Consider the following 14,850-nt stretch of genomic DNA (forward strand, 5'->3'; position numbering starts at 1 on the left):
TCAGTGCATGTAACTGCCCTAAGAGTACATGAACTTGAACAAAGCTCCCTGTCTATAGAGGGACCTTATAACAGTGGCCAGACATGATCTCACATCGTGCTCAGAAACCCGAGAAGTAGACCACCCCAGGAACATTTTTTCCCTCCATGTCCTTTATTCTTTATCTCTTTACCATCTCTCCCTCCTCTTCCACTGTCTGTCTGCTTTTATTTCTCCAGCTACTCCCTCATATTCACTTATCTCTGGCACATGTATTATCAATTTTTTCATTCTTAAGAATCCATTCGTCTTTGTTAAATTTGACTGAGGAGTAGTTGAGTTTATGTTGGAATAAATGAAATGAAAAACAATAAAAAAAATAATTCCCCTATCTTATAGTGACTACGCTACGGATTTGTCCACATAGCGACTGGTGAAATCTCAAATATGCCTAGAAGTTGCATAGAGAAGGTCCCCAGAGCTGCTTCCACTGTGCAGGAATGTGAAGATAATCCAGGATCGCTTGTGCAGACAGTGACGCCACATCTGAGCATCACTTGGCTGGGGCTGTTTTGGCAGGAAGCATATATTAAAGTTTTGAATTTTATTAGTGCAGCTTGATGAGGTGTGCGTGTGCGTGTGCTTGTGCGTGCTATTTTTCCCCACAGCTTGTCAGTCACAGCACATACCAGTTACATACCTTTTGTCTTTGCTCTCATGTCACTAAGTCCATCTTATAGAGCTGTGATGAGAAATTTGACCCTGTCAAGTTGTACCACCAGGGTGTGACTGAGACTTGTGGTGCCAGAGGCTACGGGCCCCCCTGGCTTCAGACTGAAGGCGGCTGAAGGTCTGTCCAGTGGCTCGACGTCCTGCACATTGCGCTTGGCTGACATGAGCTGATTTCACTGAGCTTTTTCAGAAAGAGGAGTTTGTTCTTTTTTTGTTTGTTTGTTCTGTGACTAATTTCAACTACAAGAACACAAGATAACACTGATGCAATTGGGTATATAATGTATTTCTCTTTCCTTTTGTTATCATATTGTTTTTGACAAATGGGAAAACTTTTAATAAATGATCAATATATTAAAATCCAGCAGAGTCCGTTTAGAAAAACAAAAGGAGATGTATCTAAAATTGATAAGAGCGGCAGTCCACTGCAGGGATGAATATACTCCAGGAAACCACATTCATTGTTTGGGAGGATTTGGATAATGCATGTGCACAGGACAAATGCACATAATCTCAGAAAAATTGGATCAGAAAAATGATTAGAAACAGTTTATCTGCGGGACAGTGTAGTTTCAGCCATATCATTCATAAAACACTGCTGTAAGTAGTAGAGAGAAAGAAAAAGATGGACCACCACCATCCAGAATGCAGGTATTGCTCCCAGTAGTGCCAGTGTGGGATCTGGTGGACTAATCTACTGAAATAAATTCCTTAAAGCGTCAAGTACATCTCCCAGCATTTGTTCAAACATGAATCTGTCTCATTTTGGCTGCACTTTCATGTATTGTGAAGAAATGTTTTTTTTTTCTCCATTATAATTTCTCAACATCAATCCCTGCAATAAAGCGGCAAACAAAAAGAAACAAAAAAAAAAGATTGTCAGTATCGGTGTTCATTCTCAAGAATTTGAATGGACCTGAGTTTCAGCTGATAAATCCACATTGGGCACCCTGCTGTGGGTTTCAGCCTCGGCTATGCTATGTGAACACAAACACCATAATTTATGGGCCTTTTGATATGGAGAAGCATTCAGAGCCTCTATAAATACACAGAATTTTCTCATTATGGTGCATTCCTTTGTTGAACTAATTTGACCGCAGTGTGTGGTGAGCTTTTTTTTTTTTTTTCGTTCTCTATTGCTCCCAGATTTTATCACCCTAATGGAGGTGCTCAGGTATGCAGCTTTGATCAGTCTTTGGAACATTTTCACATTGGTTTCACTTTAGCAGCAAGTTGTTACTCTCACAATGCACTTCTGCAAATGTAGACCGCTTGTATTGCAGCTTTCAGGTTGAAATCTAGAAGAAGTAAGTCAGAATATCCATTTCTTGTCTCTAAGATTGTAGAATTTGAGTCAGACTTAAACCGTTACGTAGCTTTTATTGAAAAATAACACAAAGCTCATAAAGTTATGTCCAATTAGTCAAACGTGAATAACAGGAGATTGTAATGGATCAGTTGTTGAGACATAAAAGTCTTTGTGAAAGACATGTGCCCAGTTCTTTTTGCCATGTGTATTTGACATAAGCTTTCACAGACGCACCCAATAGTTAGTTCAAAGAGGAGGAACGTGAATAATGTCTGTTAGGACATCATTCAAACTCTTGAGTACTGTGTTTGTACACAAGGCATTTTTGGAGCGAGCGCCTCTCTATTTTGCGCCTGCCGTCTTTACTTACTTTTCCGCCCACAGTTTACATTATGTGAAGCTGAGTACCCATAGCCCCTCATTTCATTGTTTCTGAACACACAGTGATAGACAAAAGGAGGAAAAATCCTCATTTGCATTGGCTCAGATGCCAGATTTTGTGTTTCAAGGAGTCAAAGTGCTTATTTTTTGTCGCTAATCTACAGTTCAGATGGTTCATTAACATACTTTGTCCTGCAAATGAAGGGTACTTCATTAAATACACAACAGATAGGTGCATTCTTGTGTGGACAGAGGTCAATATGTCTCCGGTACTCATGCCGACTGTTTTTCACAGGTTTGCTTTGTTGAATAAGAAATGCATACATCTTTCTGCAGAACAGAACCTTTAACCTGCACTGGGATGAGACGGTGTGTAACTGAAATGCATAAAAATACAGCTAATATCAAACCTTTTTGGTTGACGACACCTAAATGGTGAACAAAGGTTACAGTATAAAAAACGCATGTGCTTTTATTTACTGCCTCCTCAGTAATAAAGAGAAAATACTTTTAACTTTTCAGGTTTGACCTTTTTATTCATGGTCAGAGTTTAATGGTCCTGAAGCCTGGCTTCAGCGCGGATGAAGTTCTCGCAAATTGAAGTTCTGGCGTCCTGCTTTTCTGTTTTCTGCTTTCATTAGACCCCGCCCCACTTTGCCACACTTCTCTCAACACCCCCCTTTACTCAATTCTTCTCTACTCCACCCTCCATTCCCTCTCTTTTTTCTTTTTTTTTTTTCTCTCACATGTGGAAAGCATTATATCCTGTCTGGTGGAGACGGAGAGCAAACATCCCACGCTGAGGCTGAGAGCCTCTTGGGAAGTAGTAGGGGGCAGTGGGAATGCTGTTCAGGATCTACATGGTGCTGAGTCGCTCTCTCTCTCTCTCTCTCTCTCTCTCTCTCTCTCTCTCTCTCTCTCTCTCTCTCTCACCCCCCCCTTGCTCTGCTGTTTGGACAAAAGAGTGTGCTGTTATTCCACAACCACAGCACTTGGTAGCCGACAAGCGCCACTCTCCCACCACACTCGGCGGGTGGACACCCTGGGTGAGGGAGGTGGAGGTAAAAGTCCAGTTAGAGTTGGTTGTAGCACACATACTGGTCTCTTTGCACGCCTGTCAGATTTTCGTGTGCATTAAACTGTCACTTGCAGTTGCATGGTAGACTCATTTCTGTCATGTAAAGACGTACTTATATATGGACTTTTTTTCCCTTCATGGTTTGCATGATTTGTTCAGCTGAGCTCATCCTAAAAGCATTTGCAAATCCTCGAATTTCACCCTCATAAATCTCAGACAAAACTGAAATACAAGGACTAGATTCAGGATAAAATACAGAATAAAATTGCAAGAATTCACTTGTTCACCAATTTTCTCATGGGGGAAAAAAACATGCATAATAACAAAGTTATATACTAACCAAGAGAAAAAGTTGTAATTTTTACTTTTAAGTTTGAGTAATGTATGCTGCTAAAACTACTGACAATGAAGTTTATTTTAGTAACATTCAAAAAAATATATATGACCCTTATGCTTTATGACTGTCCCCCAAAAAGTAATATTTCATCAGCTATGAAAACTGGATTCAGTGTCCCAGGCGGAAAATAATTGAAAACCATTGTTGTGATGCTATTTTTTTTTTTTCTTCCCAAGTTGTTCCATAATGAAAAACCATTATATGTGGCCTCAGACTGGATGTCAGATGTTGAACAGGTTCCCAGTCTTCACTTTGCGTCGCCAAGGCTGGATTCTCTGTCGGTGAAGCGAAACCACCAACACCACACCCTTACTGCTCGGAGCAGGGTCCACGAAAGGGGCAATATGTCCAATTGAATTTTAGCAGTGGACAGTGGAATATATAAAAAAAGGCTTCGAGCTTAAAAGTGTGATCATACCAACACACAGTGCAGCTATGCGTTCGAACTTTGCTGTTTTATCAATCAGGGTTATACTATTTCAATGAAGTCATGCTTTTATGAAGATATAAAGGCTCGGATTCATTTTTGCACATGGCAGCTGTACCCCCTCCTTTTTGACTTTCCTATCTGGCCACAAGCACCACAAATGCTCTAATACATATACATTTGCAAGATTAAAAATGGCTTGTAGTCATTCTGAATCACTGTAGTGAAACCACACACACACATACATGTGGCTACAAACACAGAAATGCTTTTGCCACACTAACACTGTGTGTGGGTTTCAGCTTTGTCTCGTTTAGTTTGTTACTCAGATTAAAGCAAATTAAATTGACCCCCAGCACCCTATAAATGCAGCAGTGAGCAGCTGGCATACACTGACAACCACTCGTTTAATTAGCCAACATGCTTCACTCAGTTGAAATAGCGACGCACTTAATAAGCGAGGGTTCAGTTTCTCTTTGGCCATTTTTTATTTTGTGACAGTTCGGGGCACAGCTTTGACATGTTTCTTCATCCACCCCAATATTTCACCCCTGCATTTCTTGTTTGTGAACATCTGTTTGTTAAGATTTACTTTCATAACTTGCTGTTATTGCTGTTGTAATGTGTGCAGAACTGATCTGCCACTCCTTGTGTGCTTCAGCACAGTTGAGATTTCTAGAGCTTTTCATCAATTGTAGATTTTAATAGGCAGATGCAACTTAGTTCAATATTCACCTTCCTTTTCGATCTGGTTTAGTTGCCCTACTTTTTTAGTTCGCTGACTGTTTTGTGCTGCTTGTTGTTCACCACGTGTGCTTATTCTCTTGGTCAGCTGGACATGGAATCAAAACCCATAATATGACAACGTATTGAAAATGTTTAAACAAAGAGTTCCTTCATTGTTCTTTCTTTCTTCCCCCCTTTTTTATTCTGACTTTTTTTGCACGGTGAGAATAGGTTTCTAATGTATTATTCATGGGAAATTATTGATTGCTGCTGGTCAGAAGCTTTCTTATATGTTTTCAGTGATGCTCAATAGACACGCATCAATTGTGTGGTCATTGCCTTTTTCTTTTTTCTCTTGAAAAATGTAATCTTTGCATCCAGAGAAATTGTGTAATTAATTCAAAGAAAGTCACAATATTTGATTTTCATTCTTACTTTGTGCCTAATCGTATCATAAGTCTATGTACAGAATTGAATTTGCTTTTGTCCTTTAACTGAGGTTTTTTTGTTATAATTGACATGAAAAACATCAAATATATGCTGTAAACAGGCCTTGTTATTGCAAACAGGCATATTCCCACAGAAAAAGAATAAATGAAAAGAACTTTACTTCTTCCTCTGTTCCTGTATGTGTGGCATGGAGCCATAAACTGCAGGTGTAATTATTTCAGCTCTTGTTTCTAGTGTGTTGCAAAAAATAAACAGAAACTGTGCTCCCATTCTCCCTCTTTTCTTTTCCTCTCCCCAGTGCCTGTTTCCTGACTCTGCTTTGTGGCAGTTAAAGGAGAAGAAATTGAGATGGTGGGCGAGGTTGGGAATGAAGACATGGCAAGGGTCTAGGGGAGAAAAAAAAGAAGCAGCACACACACATGCACATCAGAGATGGAGCTCTAACGCTGCATCCTTGGCTTCCAGTCCCTTTGTAGTGCAATGAGCACAGAGTTTGCTGGGGGCAGGGAGGGAGAGAAGAAAAACTATGGGGGTATAAAGTACTGATGGAAGGAGGGAGCTTGAGCTGTATACCAGAAATATGGAGGAAGCAGCAGTTTCTGTCCCTTGGGCTTTTGGCTTTTATCTGTCAGTTGTATGGAAACCAATCTCTGACTCCCTACAGCTTCAGTACAGCAACAGCTTCGAGTGTGTCTGTGTGAGACCACGCTTCACGTCCGGAGACATTTCTGACAATGATTTAAACCAACGATGAGCCACACATGCACATGTTTTTTTTTTTTTACTTTTAGCGTGCGCATTTAGTCGATTCACAGCTGGCACAGAGACACTGGGGCGCCTCACCCAAGGGAAGTTCACAGTTTTACCCTCCGGTGTGTTCACAGATGAACCCAGGACTATTGAAGACTGTGTGTGTGTGTGTGTGTGTGTGTGTGGTGTGTGTGGTGTGTTTTTGTGTGCGCCCTCGCCTGCGCAGGCTCTCTAGCCCAACATCAAATTAGCGTAGCTTACAGCTCTGCTCTTGCCTTTGAAGATTGGTGAATTGCTAATCAGTGTATTCCCAATTCAGGACGACCTCCACTTCCTGTGCTCTCACTCCCTGCCTTCCTCCTTTCTTTCTTCTCCTACCTCCTATCTCCTGCTTCCTATTTTCCCTTCTATTGTTGCCCTGCATGTTAATGCCGGTTCTATCTGTTTGTTTCTCTTTCAAAAAAAAACAAAAAACTTTTCTGGAATGGCTGTCGCTGTTTCTGTCCTGTGGCTGGTGTCTTCAGTCATCTGTCAGGATTTTATTCACTGCTCCACCGAGAACAAAAGACTCACTTTTAAGGAGAAGAGCCTCTTCGAGGATTTTATGGCCTCCCAAAGAGAGCCTGACGGAAGAGCTGAAGTGGCAGGCCCAATTAAATAGATGCTGTATACAGGGATGTTTCCCCATAGTATAACCGTTGACACAAATGGCCGTAACGGGACTTAAGACGAGGGAGGAGCCGTGAAGAAAAAAAGATGAACAAAACAGACCAATATCATTTATCCACTTTGTGCAAGTCTGCGATGGACTAACTCCACCTGTCCTCCAGCTGGAATGCTTAGACAGGCTGTAGTCGCATGTTTTGCACGACCTCAAACAATTGTGTCTGTTAACATCAAATATACCACAGGGACATAAAATTAATGCCACTTAACTTTGTAACTCACAGTTTGAGCTTTGAGTGAGCTTCAGTCATTCCTGCAAACCACTCAACTGTTGTCAGGATTAGCCCGGAGGTGGATGGATTTAAAAACTGGCCTAATGAGACAAAGGCTGGAGCTCTGTGATCAATGGACAGCAGTTTGAATGCATTTCTCCGGAGCTTAGTTTTTAGAAAGCTGGCTTTTTAGATCCATTGCCCTTTTAGGTGTGCATTTTACTGTGATCCTTTTGAATATGTGCAGACAAAACTACATTTTAAAGGTTTTTAAAGAGCCAACTTGTATATTTGTAAGAGTGTGTCCTTTGGTTTTGAAGCATATCACTAGTGTTGTTTTGCTGATACTGCTACAGCCTAATTTTATTCCATATGTTTATGAATATGTGCATTATGTTGCAGTCTCAAATTTTGCTGCAATGCTCTTAAAAAACATCTTAATCCTTGCTGATCCCAAGAAAACTCATGATCTTGTGTTGGGGAGAACCAGGCATAGCATGCAAAGACTTCCTTGCGTACACGTTACTGAAGTTTTGTTACCAATTACTTTATTAACCGTAAAACTAAGTTTTTAACTACTCATAGTTTGGGTAAAAGGCAAGGAAAACAAAAAAATATGACCAAGAAATGAATATTCAAATCAAAAACCAAATAAGCATTCAACACTAACCGTTCACAATATGGTTAGTGTGCCACATTGGCTCAATCACAGAGCTGAATGAATACGCCTGTTTGTATATGTAGAAAAAATAAAAATAAAATGCACAACATAGTAGCACGGGCAGGAACAGAGGGTTTCATATACTGAATAAATGAAAATATACACCATGTTTTGATTTTATGTTTAACATGTTATGTTTAACAATTAGTGCTGTCAATCAATAAAAAAAAAGTAACTAATTAATTGCACAATTTTCTGTAGTGAATTGCGATTAATCACATTGTATTTCTACTGAAGACTGAAGGTTGTAATGGATATTTATTCAGGGAAAACCACAGAATTAATGTCGACTCAGCACACAGAGACTACATTCAAATTCAAAGACTTTTTTTTTTTTCATAACGTCCTATTAGCTTTTGTGAAACTGTTTCTCTCCAAGATCAGCAACATAATAAAAACATAAATAAATTAATTGATAAATATCTAACATAAGTCTGGGTTTTGTTAGAGTGCAGGCCCACCACTTTGAGAGTTTGAATATTTCGAGACACATACTTGTGAACTTATTCCATGAACAAAGTGACAATAATATACTGCAACGCACGCACGCACGCACGCACGCACGCACGCACGCACGCACGCACGCACGCACACACACACACAGAGTATATAGGGGTTTGGTGGCTACTGGTCAGCCAACATGGCAACTTGCTGTTTAGCTGCAGAATTACTTCTGTGGTCATTAAATTCGACTTTCACTTTCTCAATCAACCTTCAGGTAACTTTTTAAAGTGAAACTTTCTGCCTTAATATTATTCCACCCGGTGTTGTCATGGTGCTGCGCCCAGAGACGCTGCTGCTGCTCCGGTAAGGGAGTAAAAACTATTTTAATAAAACAGATGTCAACAAAACTGCGTTAATTACGTAAAAAATTTTTTAGCGAGCTAACCGTTTCAAATCAATTAATTAAATTACCGCGTTATTTTTGACAGCACTATTAACAATATGTTTAACCTATATTGTATTGTCAGTAAATGTTATTTCTGCTGTGGTGTTTGTGTTAAATGTTTGTAAACAGATAATAATTTTTAGGTTGAACCTGGTTTTAAAGAGAGCTCATGCAAACAGTTGTTAACAATATATTGCATTTTTCTACAATAGTCTTATTAAATGTTGTCATCAGTATATTCAAATTTTTTTATGTGCTCTCTTCAAATAGGTTGTCTTGCATGATTTCCCCTTTAAAAAACATATACAAACAAAAATGTGCAATAACCCGCATCACAACGAGTTCATTCTATCACTTTGTTTATATGATGAGTTCTTGTTCAGGTTTAATCTACTGAAAATCGATGGGACTTCTCAACATTATATTCACGTTATCCTCTTTTCCCCATTATGTCGGGTCTCACCCAGAATAAATACAGCAAAGTGCAGAGAGTTTGCAAAGAGACTGTAGCGAGGTGCTTGTGTGTCTGCCTATGTGTCAGTGTTTGATTATGGGTCAGGGGAGGCCACGGGCCCATGGTGGCCCGGGCCTCTCAGGTTTCAGAGCTGAGCATTCCTCTCCCGCCGCTCCATAGCTGTGAAAACCGCAAAGCAGCTCCAACAACAAACACTTGAGGCACTGGGGGAACGACGACTAACCTGTTGCTTATCAACAAGAGGACCTTTATCTCTCCTCAGGATTTCTTCCCATTTTTTCCACAATTGGCAGCTCGACGGAAAGATGTAATATTTCTTTGTAGTGCACCCCCCCCCCCCCCCTCCCCCCTCCCCCACTTATTGGTGCCGCTTGAAGGTTCGCAAGCACGTGATTCTTGCAAAGTAGTGGCAGCCCTGTTGATGTGCGCTTGTTCATGCTTCGTGTTTGCTTTTTATCCACCGAGAAGGGTGTGGAACAGTAGACTGTCTGGGCATGGTTTTACACTTTGCAAATAACTTTGTAGTGAAATATGAAGCTGTGTGTCACTGTGTGTGTGTGTTTGTGTGTTTCTTTAAAATATGTAGGAATACAATAGAATAGGATAAAAAAGAAATACTTTATTAATTCCAGAGGGAAATTCTTGAAACCAATACCAGTTCGGTGCTCAGACCAGCCATTGGGAGCAAATTCGGATTCAGTCAGTGTTTTGCTGTAGGACACTTCAGCAAGTTAATAAGTGATATTGGTTACAGCAATCAGGCCTTAACAACAGAACTCAGGTTTTATTCATGATAAGAAAGATATAGTGATTTGCAGTGTGTGTGTTTCCCTGTTATGATGTAAAACTGACAAGCTCTAAAGGGGATAGCAAATAGAGAGCAATTGATCTACAGTGAGTGATATTAGGGTTAGTAGTAAGCATGCTGCATTGTAGGTAATTGGCGCCCTCTGGTAAGCAGATAACAAAGTGTGTGGACAGGTTGCTAGAAATAGCAACTTTATAGAAACCAGGTAATTTAAGGCTTTGCCTGCTGTGGCACAGCTTACTGTCAAAACACCTGCCGACCTGCTGCCTCAACACAAACATTAGCTTTACAATGTTTGTCGCCACCACACACTGTAATACTGCTGCCCTCCTTTAAGATAACAGTGTTAATAAGAGAGTGAGTATATCTACGTGATGCTATTCAAGAGTTATATGTGTTTGTGAATGTTTGCATGTTACAGCAGGTTCAAGTTCACGTAGATCTTAAAGATATTTTTCTGGAGCCCCTTTTTATACCTTTTCTCAATGCCTCAATGCACCACTACTACTGCCAGTGTCTCTGTTGTGCTTTTTGTGTCCAAAATAAAGGGCATAACGTGCAGTTTATTTACCTCTTCCTGCACATTGATTTTGGAGTCTTAATTCAATGTAGTCAGACATTTTCTTTTAAACCATTTTTAATCATCATGAAGCCCAGCTTTCCACTGGTCATTAAGTTCAGGCCTATGTGTTATGTAGGCTGGTATGATTATGTAAACTGGGTCGTCCAACAGTAACGAGTGACATTTACGATGGCTTGGCTCCACTTACATTTGTCAAAATATGCCACACTGTTCCAGGACCTGGGCACTGACCCTGCATAGACTGTAGCCATTCATGAATTTATTACTGTCCACTGCACTTTGCGAATAAAAATATCTGCTATTATGAGGGTCTACACGTGTACATTTCAATGCTGGACTCATCTGTAATCTGCATTAAGATATTTTGTCCGTCTTGCTTGTGCTCGCATTCCCCCCCCCTATTGTGTCAAAAGTTCAGTAGCATGTTTCGTGACATTATTAGAGAAAACAAGTAATTACTGCAAAAATTAAAGGCTGAGTGAATCCCCGGATCACACTCACATATTTGGATTGATGAACAATCGAATAAAACAGATGAAGACAGAGTACTGAAAACTTCAGCGCCGAGTCTATCTGGTTGCTTCATTAGTGATGGCAGGCTTAATGTCACCAATGACAAACAGACGCAAATATGAGGAATCTAATAAAAATGGCTCGCACATAAAAGACTGCAAATGATTGAACAATTTAGTAGCCATATGTTGATGAAGTTGCGATTTGCTAAACCGTGTTGGGGAAAATTACCTTTGCAGTGAACCAGCTTGTAAAATTTGTCTCAAGATATAATGAATCCAACTTGTTCATCACAAAGGTTTTTGGCCCCGAAGGCTAAATCTTGTGCGATGGTTTGAGTTATTGGATTCAACTCCTCAGCATTCTTCCCGATCTAACCTGGCTGTCTCTGCTTTGCTTGGTTCCCTCTCCCTGCAGAGGATTTTCAACTCGTTTGTGTACACCGAGAAGACATCAAACGGGGAGACAGAAGTGCAGCAGGTGAGTAACAAAGGCTTCTCCTGTCGTGTGTGTGTGTGTGTGTGTGTGTGTGTGTGTGTGTGTGTGTGTGTGTGTGTGTGTGTGTGTGTGTGTGTGTGTGTGTGTGTGTGTGTGTGTGTGTGTGTGTGTGTGTGTGTGTGTGTGTGTGTGTGTGTGTGTGTGTGTGTGTCAGCGGCGTACACACATACACCAGCCATCAGAGGAAAAAGGGGGTTTATTAAAATTCTATGGCTGCTGCCTCATTGGCTTTGAAGTTCTCTGTCTGTTTCCACATTTGTCTGTGCTCCATCTCTTTCTCGCGCTCGCTCTCCCTGCTAACAATACGAGTGCAGACAGGCAGAATAAGGAGGCTCGAAGGGGAGATGAACAGAGCTCAGCCAGAACATTTGTTTCAAATGACCCCCTTCCATCCACAAGTCTGGATTTATGTGTGCCATTTAGCTCCCGTATTGAAAAACCATGCACGGAATTTGTGGCATCCTGTGTCAAGTTAAACGCGATAGTGTATGGTGCGGCGTGCATGCGTGTGTGTTTGCGTGTTTGTTTGCAGTCCTGTGCCAGAGATGTTGGAAGAGTGACGGTAAACACCAGACTGGTAAACAGCCACTAGCAAGAACAGACGGGATGATGTTTGTTTGCATTTCTCCTGTGACCATGTTTTTGTGTTTTTGTGTGCGTGCGCGCACTGGTGTATCCAATCTGTGTCAGTGACTGGATGTGTGCGAAAAATAAATAGCCCCTCTCACCTTGCAGGTATTTACTATTCCAGAGACAGACAAAATTGGCCTGAAAATGTTGTTCTCGTCTTATATAGATCTAACTCAAATAGTTTTCACTCAGCTTCGAGTGCCTCTTACAGCGGAGTGCATTATTTTTATAATCACGTTCACAATACTTCAGTGTCTTCATTCACGGAAATTCAAAATTTACTGGACTTTGAGCTGCAAATCTTGCATTATTATCTTTGAAGCATAGATTGTAACCACGATCCTCCTGAGACATACTTCAACCAAACCCAACGGCAGCTTTGGCGTAGCGGTTGTCTCCGTCCTCTATGGAAAAGGGCGCTGTGTCCCTAAGCCAATTCAATTAGGTGGGTGTCTGCAGACAAGGACTGGAAGTAGTGAAGAGGATAGAGGAGCCAAAAGCTTTTCTTTGGACAATTTTTCCTATATAAATGATTATTAATTAATAATTCAGACACTCAGGCATCTGCTTCTCCCAAGTAACGTTGCCTCCATTCTGTGTCTGTCTGCGTTTGTCATGACGCTGTTGTTTCACTCTCGGTGACAGAAGCTGTCAGAGTGCCTATTATTAATTGAAGCTCCTGATGCTTTTAATGCTGCATAGATGATAGAATTTAGTCCCTTTCTGGTTCTGGTTTCAGGAGTGATTTGTTCTGTTCCTTTGTACACAGAGAACTCCATTTATTCTTGGATTAGTTTCCCAAAACCTCTTGATCTAAATTAGTCTACCTCAACTGCACCACGACAAAACATCTTAAGACATCAGAGATGCTGCCTGCCCATCTCAGTTCCAACGCACAGGGAGAGAGAGAGACGGCATCAAGAACTTTACTGTACAATCCAAAGCTCTATATACACCTCGATTGACATTCACAGTGTTCAAACTTGTTTGCAAAGTATTCTCTATATTTAAGTCTTAGTTATACTGCATTTTAAAACGTGCTCGATTTGCTTAAAGGAGACATATCATGCTTTTAAATCCTTCCTTTTTACATATAAATCATACAGTTGTGGTCTATACAACGCGAAACTGCAATGCTTGGGTCTGAATTCCTCATTATTAGAGCTCCACAGGCCCCTTTTCAACCCCTTTTCTGATGTGCTTCTGAGAGCAACTCGTTTTGGGGCGGTCTCTTCAAATGCAAATGAGACACTTCATACCCCTCCTCCTCTCCAGGTTGCAGAGGTGACACTCGGTTCAACGTCACCCTGTTCGGCCATCTTTGTAGTTTGATAGAACAGATACAATTATCTAGCGGCGCAGAAACTTTATATTCACACATTATTTACAAAATGTCAACAACGGAAGATTTGTCCATCCAGCCATACATGTTGGAGCCAGAGTCGGACCCGGCGGAGCGAGATGAAAATGACGATGATGCACCTGAAGAACAACGTCTTCATATGGATGTAACGCAATGGTGTGTTACTATATTTACACTAACTTCTCCATCCATGCCCACTACTACAATACTGCCTGTATTACAACGACTATTTAACACAGAAGTTACATTATAATCTAAAACGAGCACACAGCGCTAACATATGAAGACGGTGCAACTGCTAATGCTAACAAAACAATGACAGGGACGTCTTATCATCACACTTTTTAGCGTTATATACAGCTTACCGAAGTGCTCTGTTCGTCGTCTCCATAGATAGAAGGAACTGACCGCTCAATCAGACGAAGTCTTTCGGCAAATCCTTCTTTATACTGGCGGAGGTTGCTGAAGCAGTCGTCCTTAAAGTGATTCGCGCACACAAAAATGACCTTACCCACAGATGTGGGTACATTTCTGTGAAAAATAAAACTCAACCAGGCACTTCGAAAAGGTTCTGATGCTGGGAGACGGTGTAACGAAGCTTGTGGGTTACTACATCCAACAACCGAACATTTCGACTTATCCTCTCGTAACTTCGGTTGGACTACAAAATCGCAGCGAGAAACAAAAATGGCGGATTGCTCGAAATGTCGATGTCCTAATTTGGCAGTTCCGCTGAGAATACTGTGACGTCATTGTTCAAAAAACGTAATAGAGAATAGAAAAATCGAAACCGATCGCAAAATATGACCAAAACAGAATATAAAGATATCAACGGAGCACCTGAAGAGACTACTTTGAACTTTTCTGTACTTCTAAACACTCTAAATATACAACAAAATGCATTTAAGGGCTAAAAAAGTGGATTTAGCATGATATGTCCCCTTTAAGTCTCTTTAAAACTGACAGGGTTTAATATTAGCAATTGAAAGTTAAGCTTCTTTGCAATTGATAATCCCAAGAAGTTTGAAACGTTGCAATTTACTTTGAAAAAGTAATGTTAGTGGTGCAAGTGGTTTGTTGGGTCACCCAACGGAGTTTTTTGTGTTTTACCCTTTGAAAGCGCATGCAAGAAGGTGAGAGCTGGTAAGATTATATCATGAGTATATCCGTACAGATTATTGACCCTTAAATAATAACAATAGA

At 40.7% G+C, this 14,850-nt stretch overlaps 1 protein-coding gene across 1 annotated transcript in view; it reads left to right on the forward strand.

The window, feature by feature from the left end:
• cachd1 (cache domain containing 1) overlaps positions 1-14,850 on the forward strand; it is an 85,750-nt gene that overhangs the window by 20,851 nt on the left and 50,049 nt on the right. Inside the window, exon 2 of the mRNA XM_080474243.1 lies at positions 11,574-11,636. Coding sequence (XP_080330369.1) covers positions 11,574-11,636 — 63 coding nt within the window. The remainder of the gene's footprint in view (positions 1-11,573; positions 11,637-14,850) is intronic.

This window comes from Lipophrys pholis (genome assembly GCF_963383615.2).
Source record: "Lipophrys pholis genome assembly, chromosome: 10".
NCBI lineage: Eukaryota > Metazoa > Chordata > Actinopteri > Blenniiformes > Blenniidae > Lipophrys > Lipophrys pholis.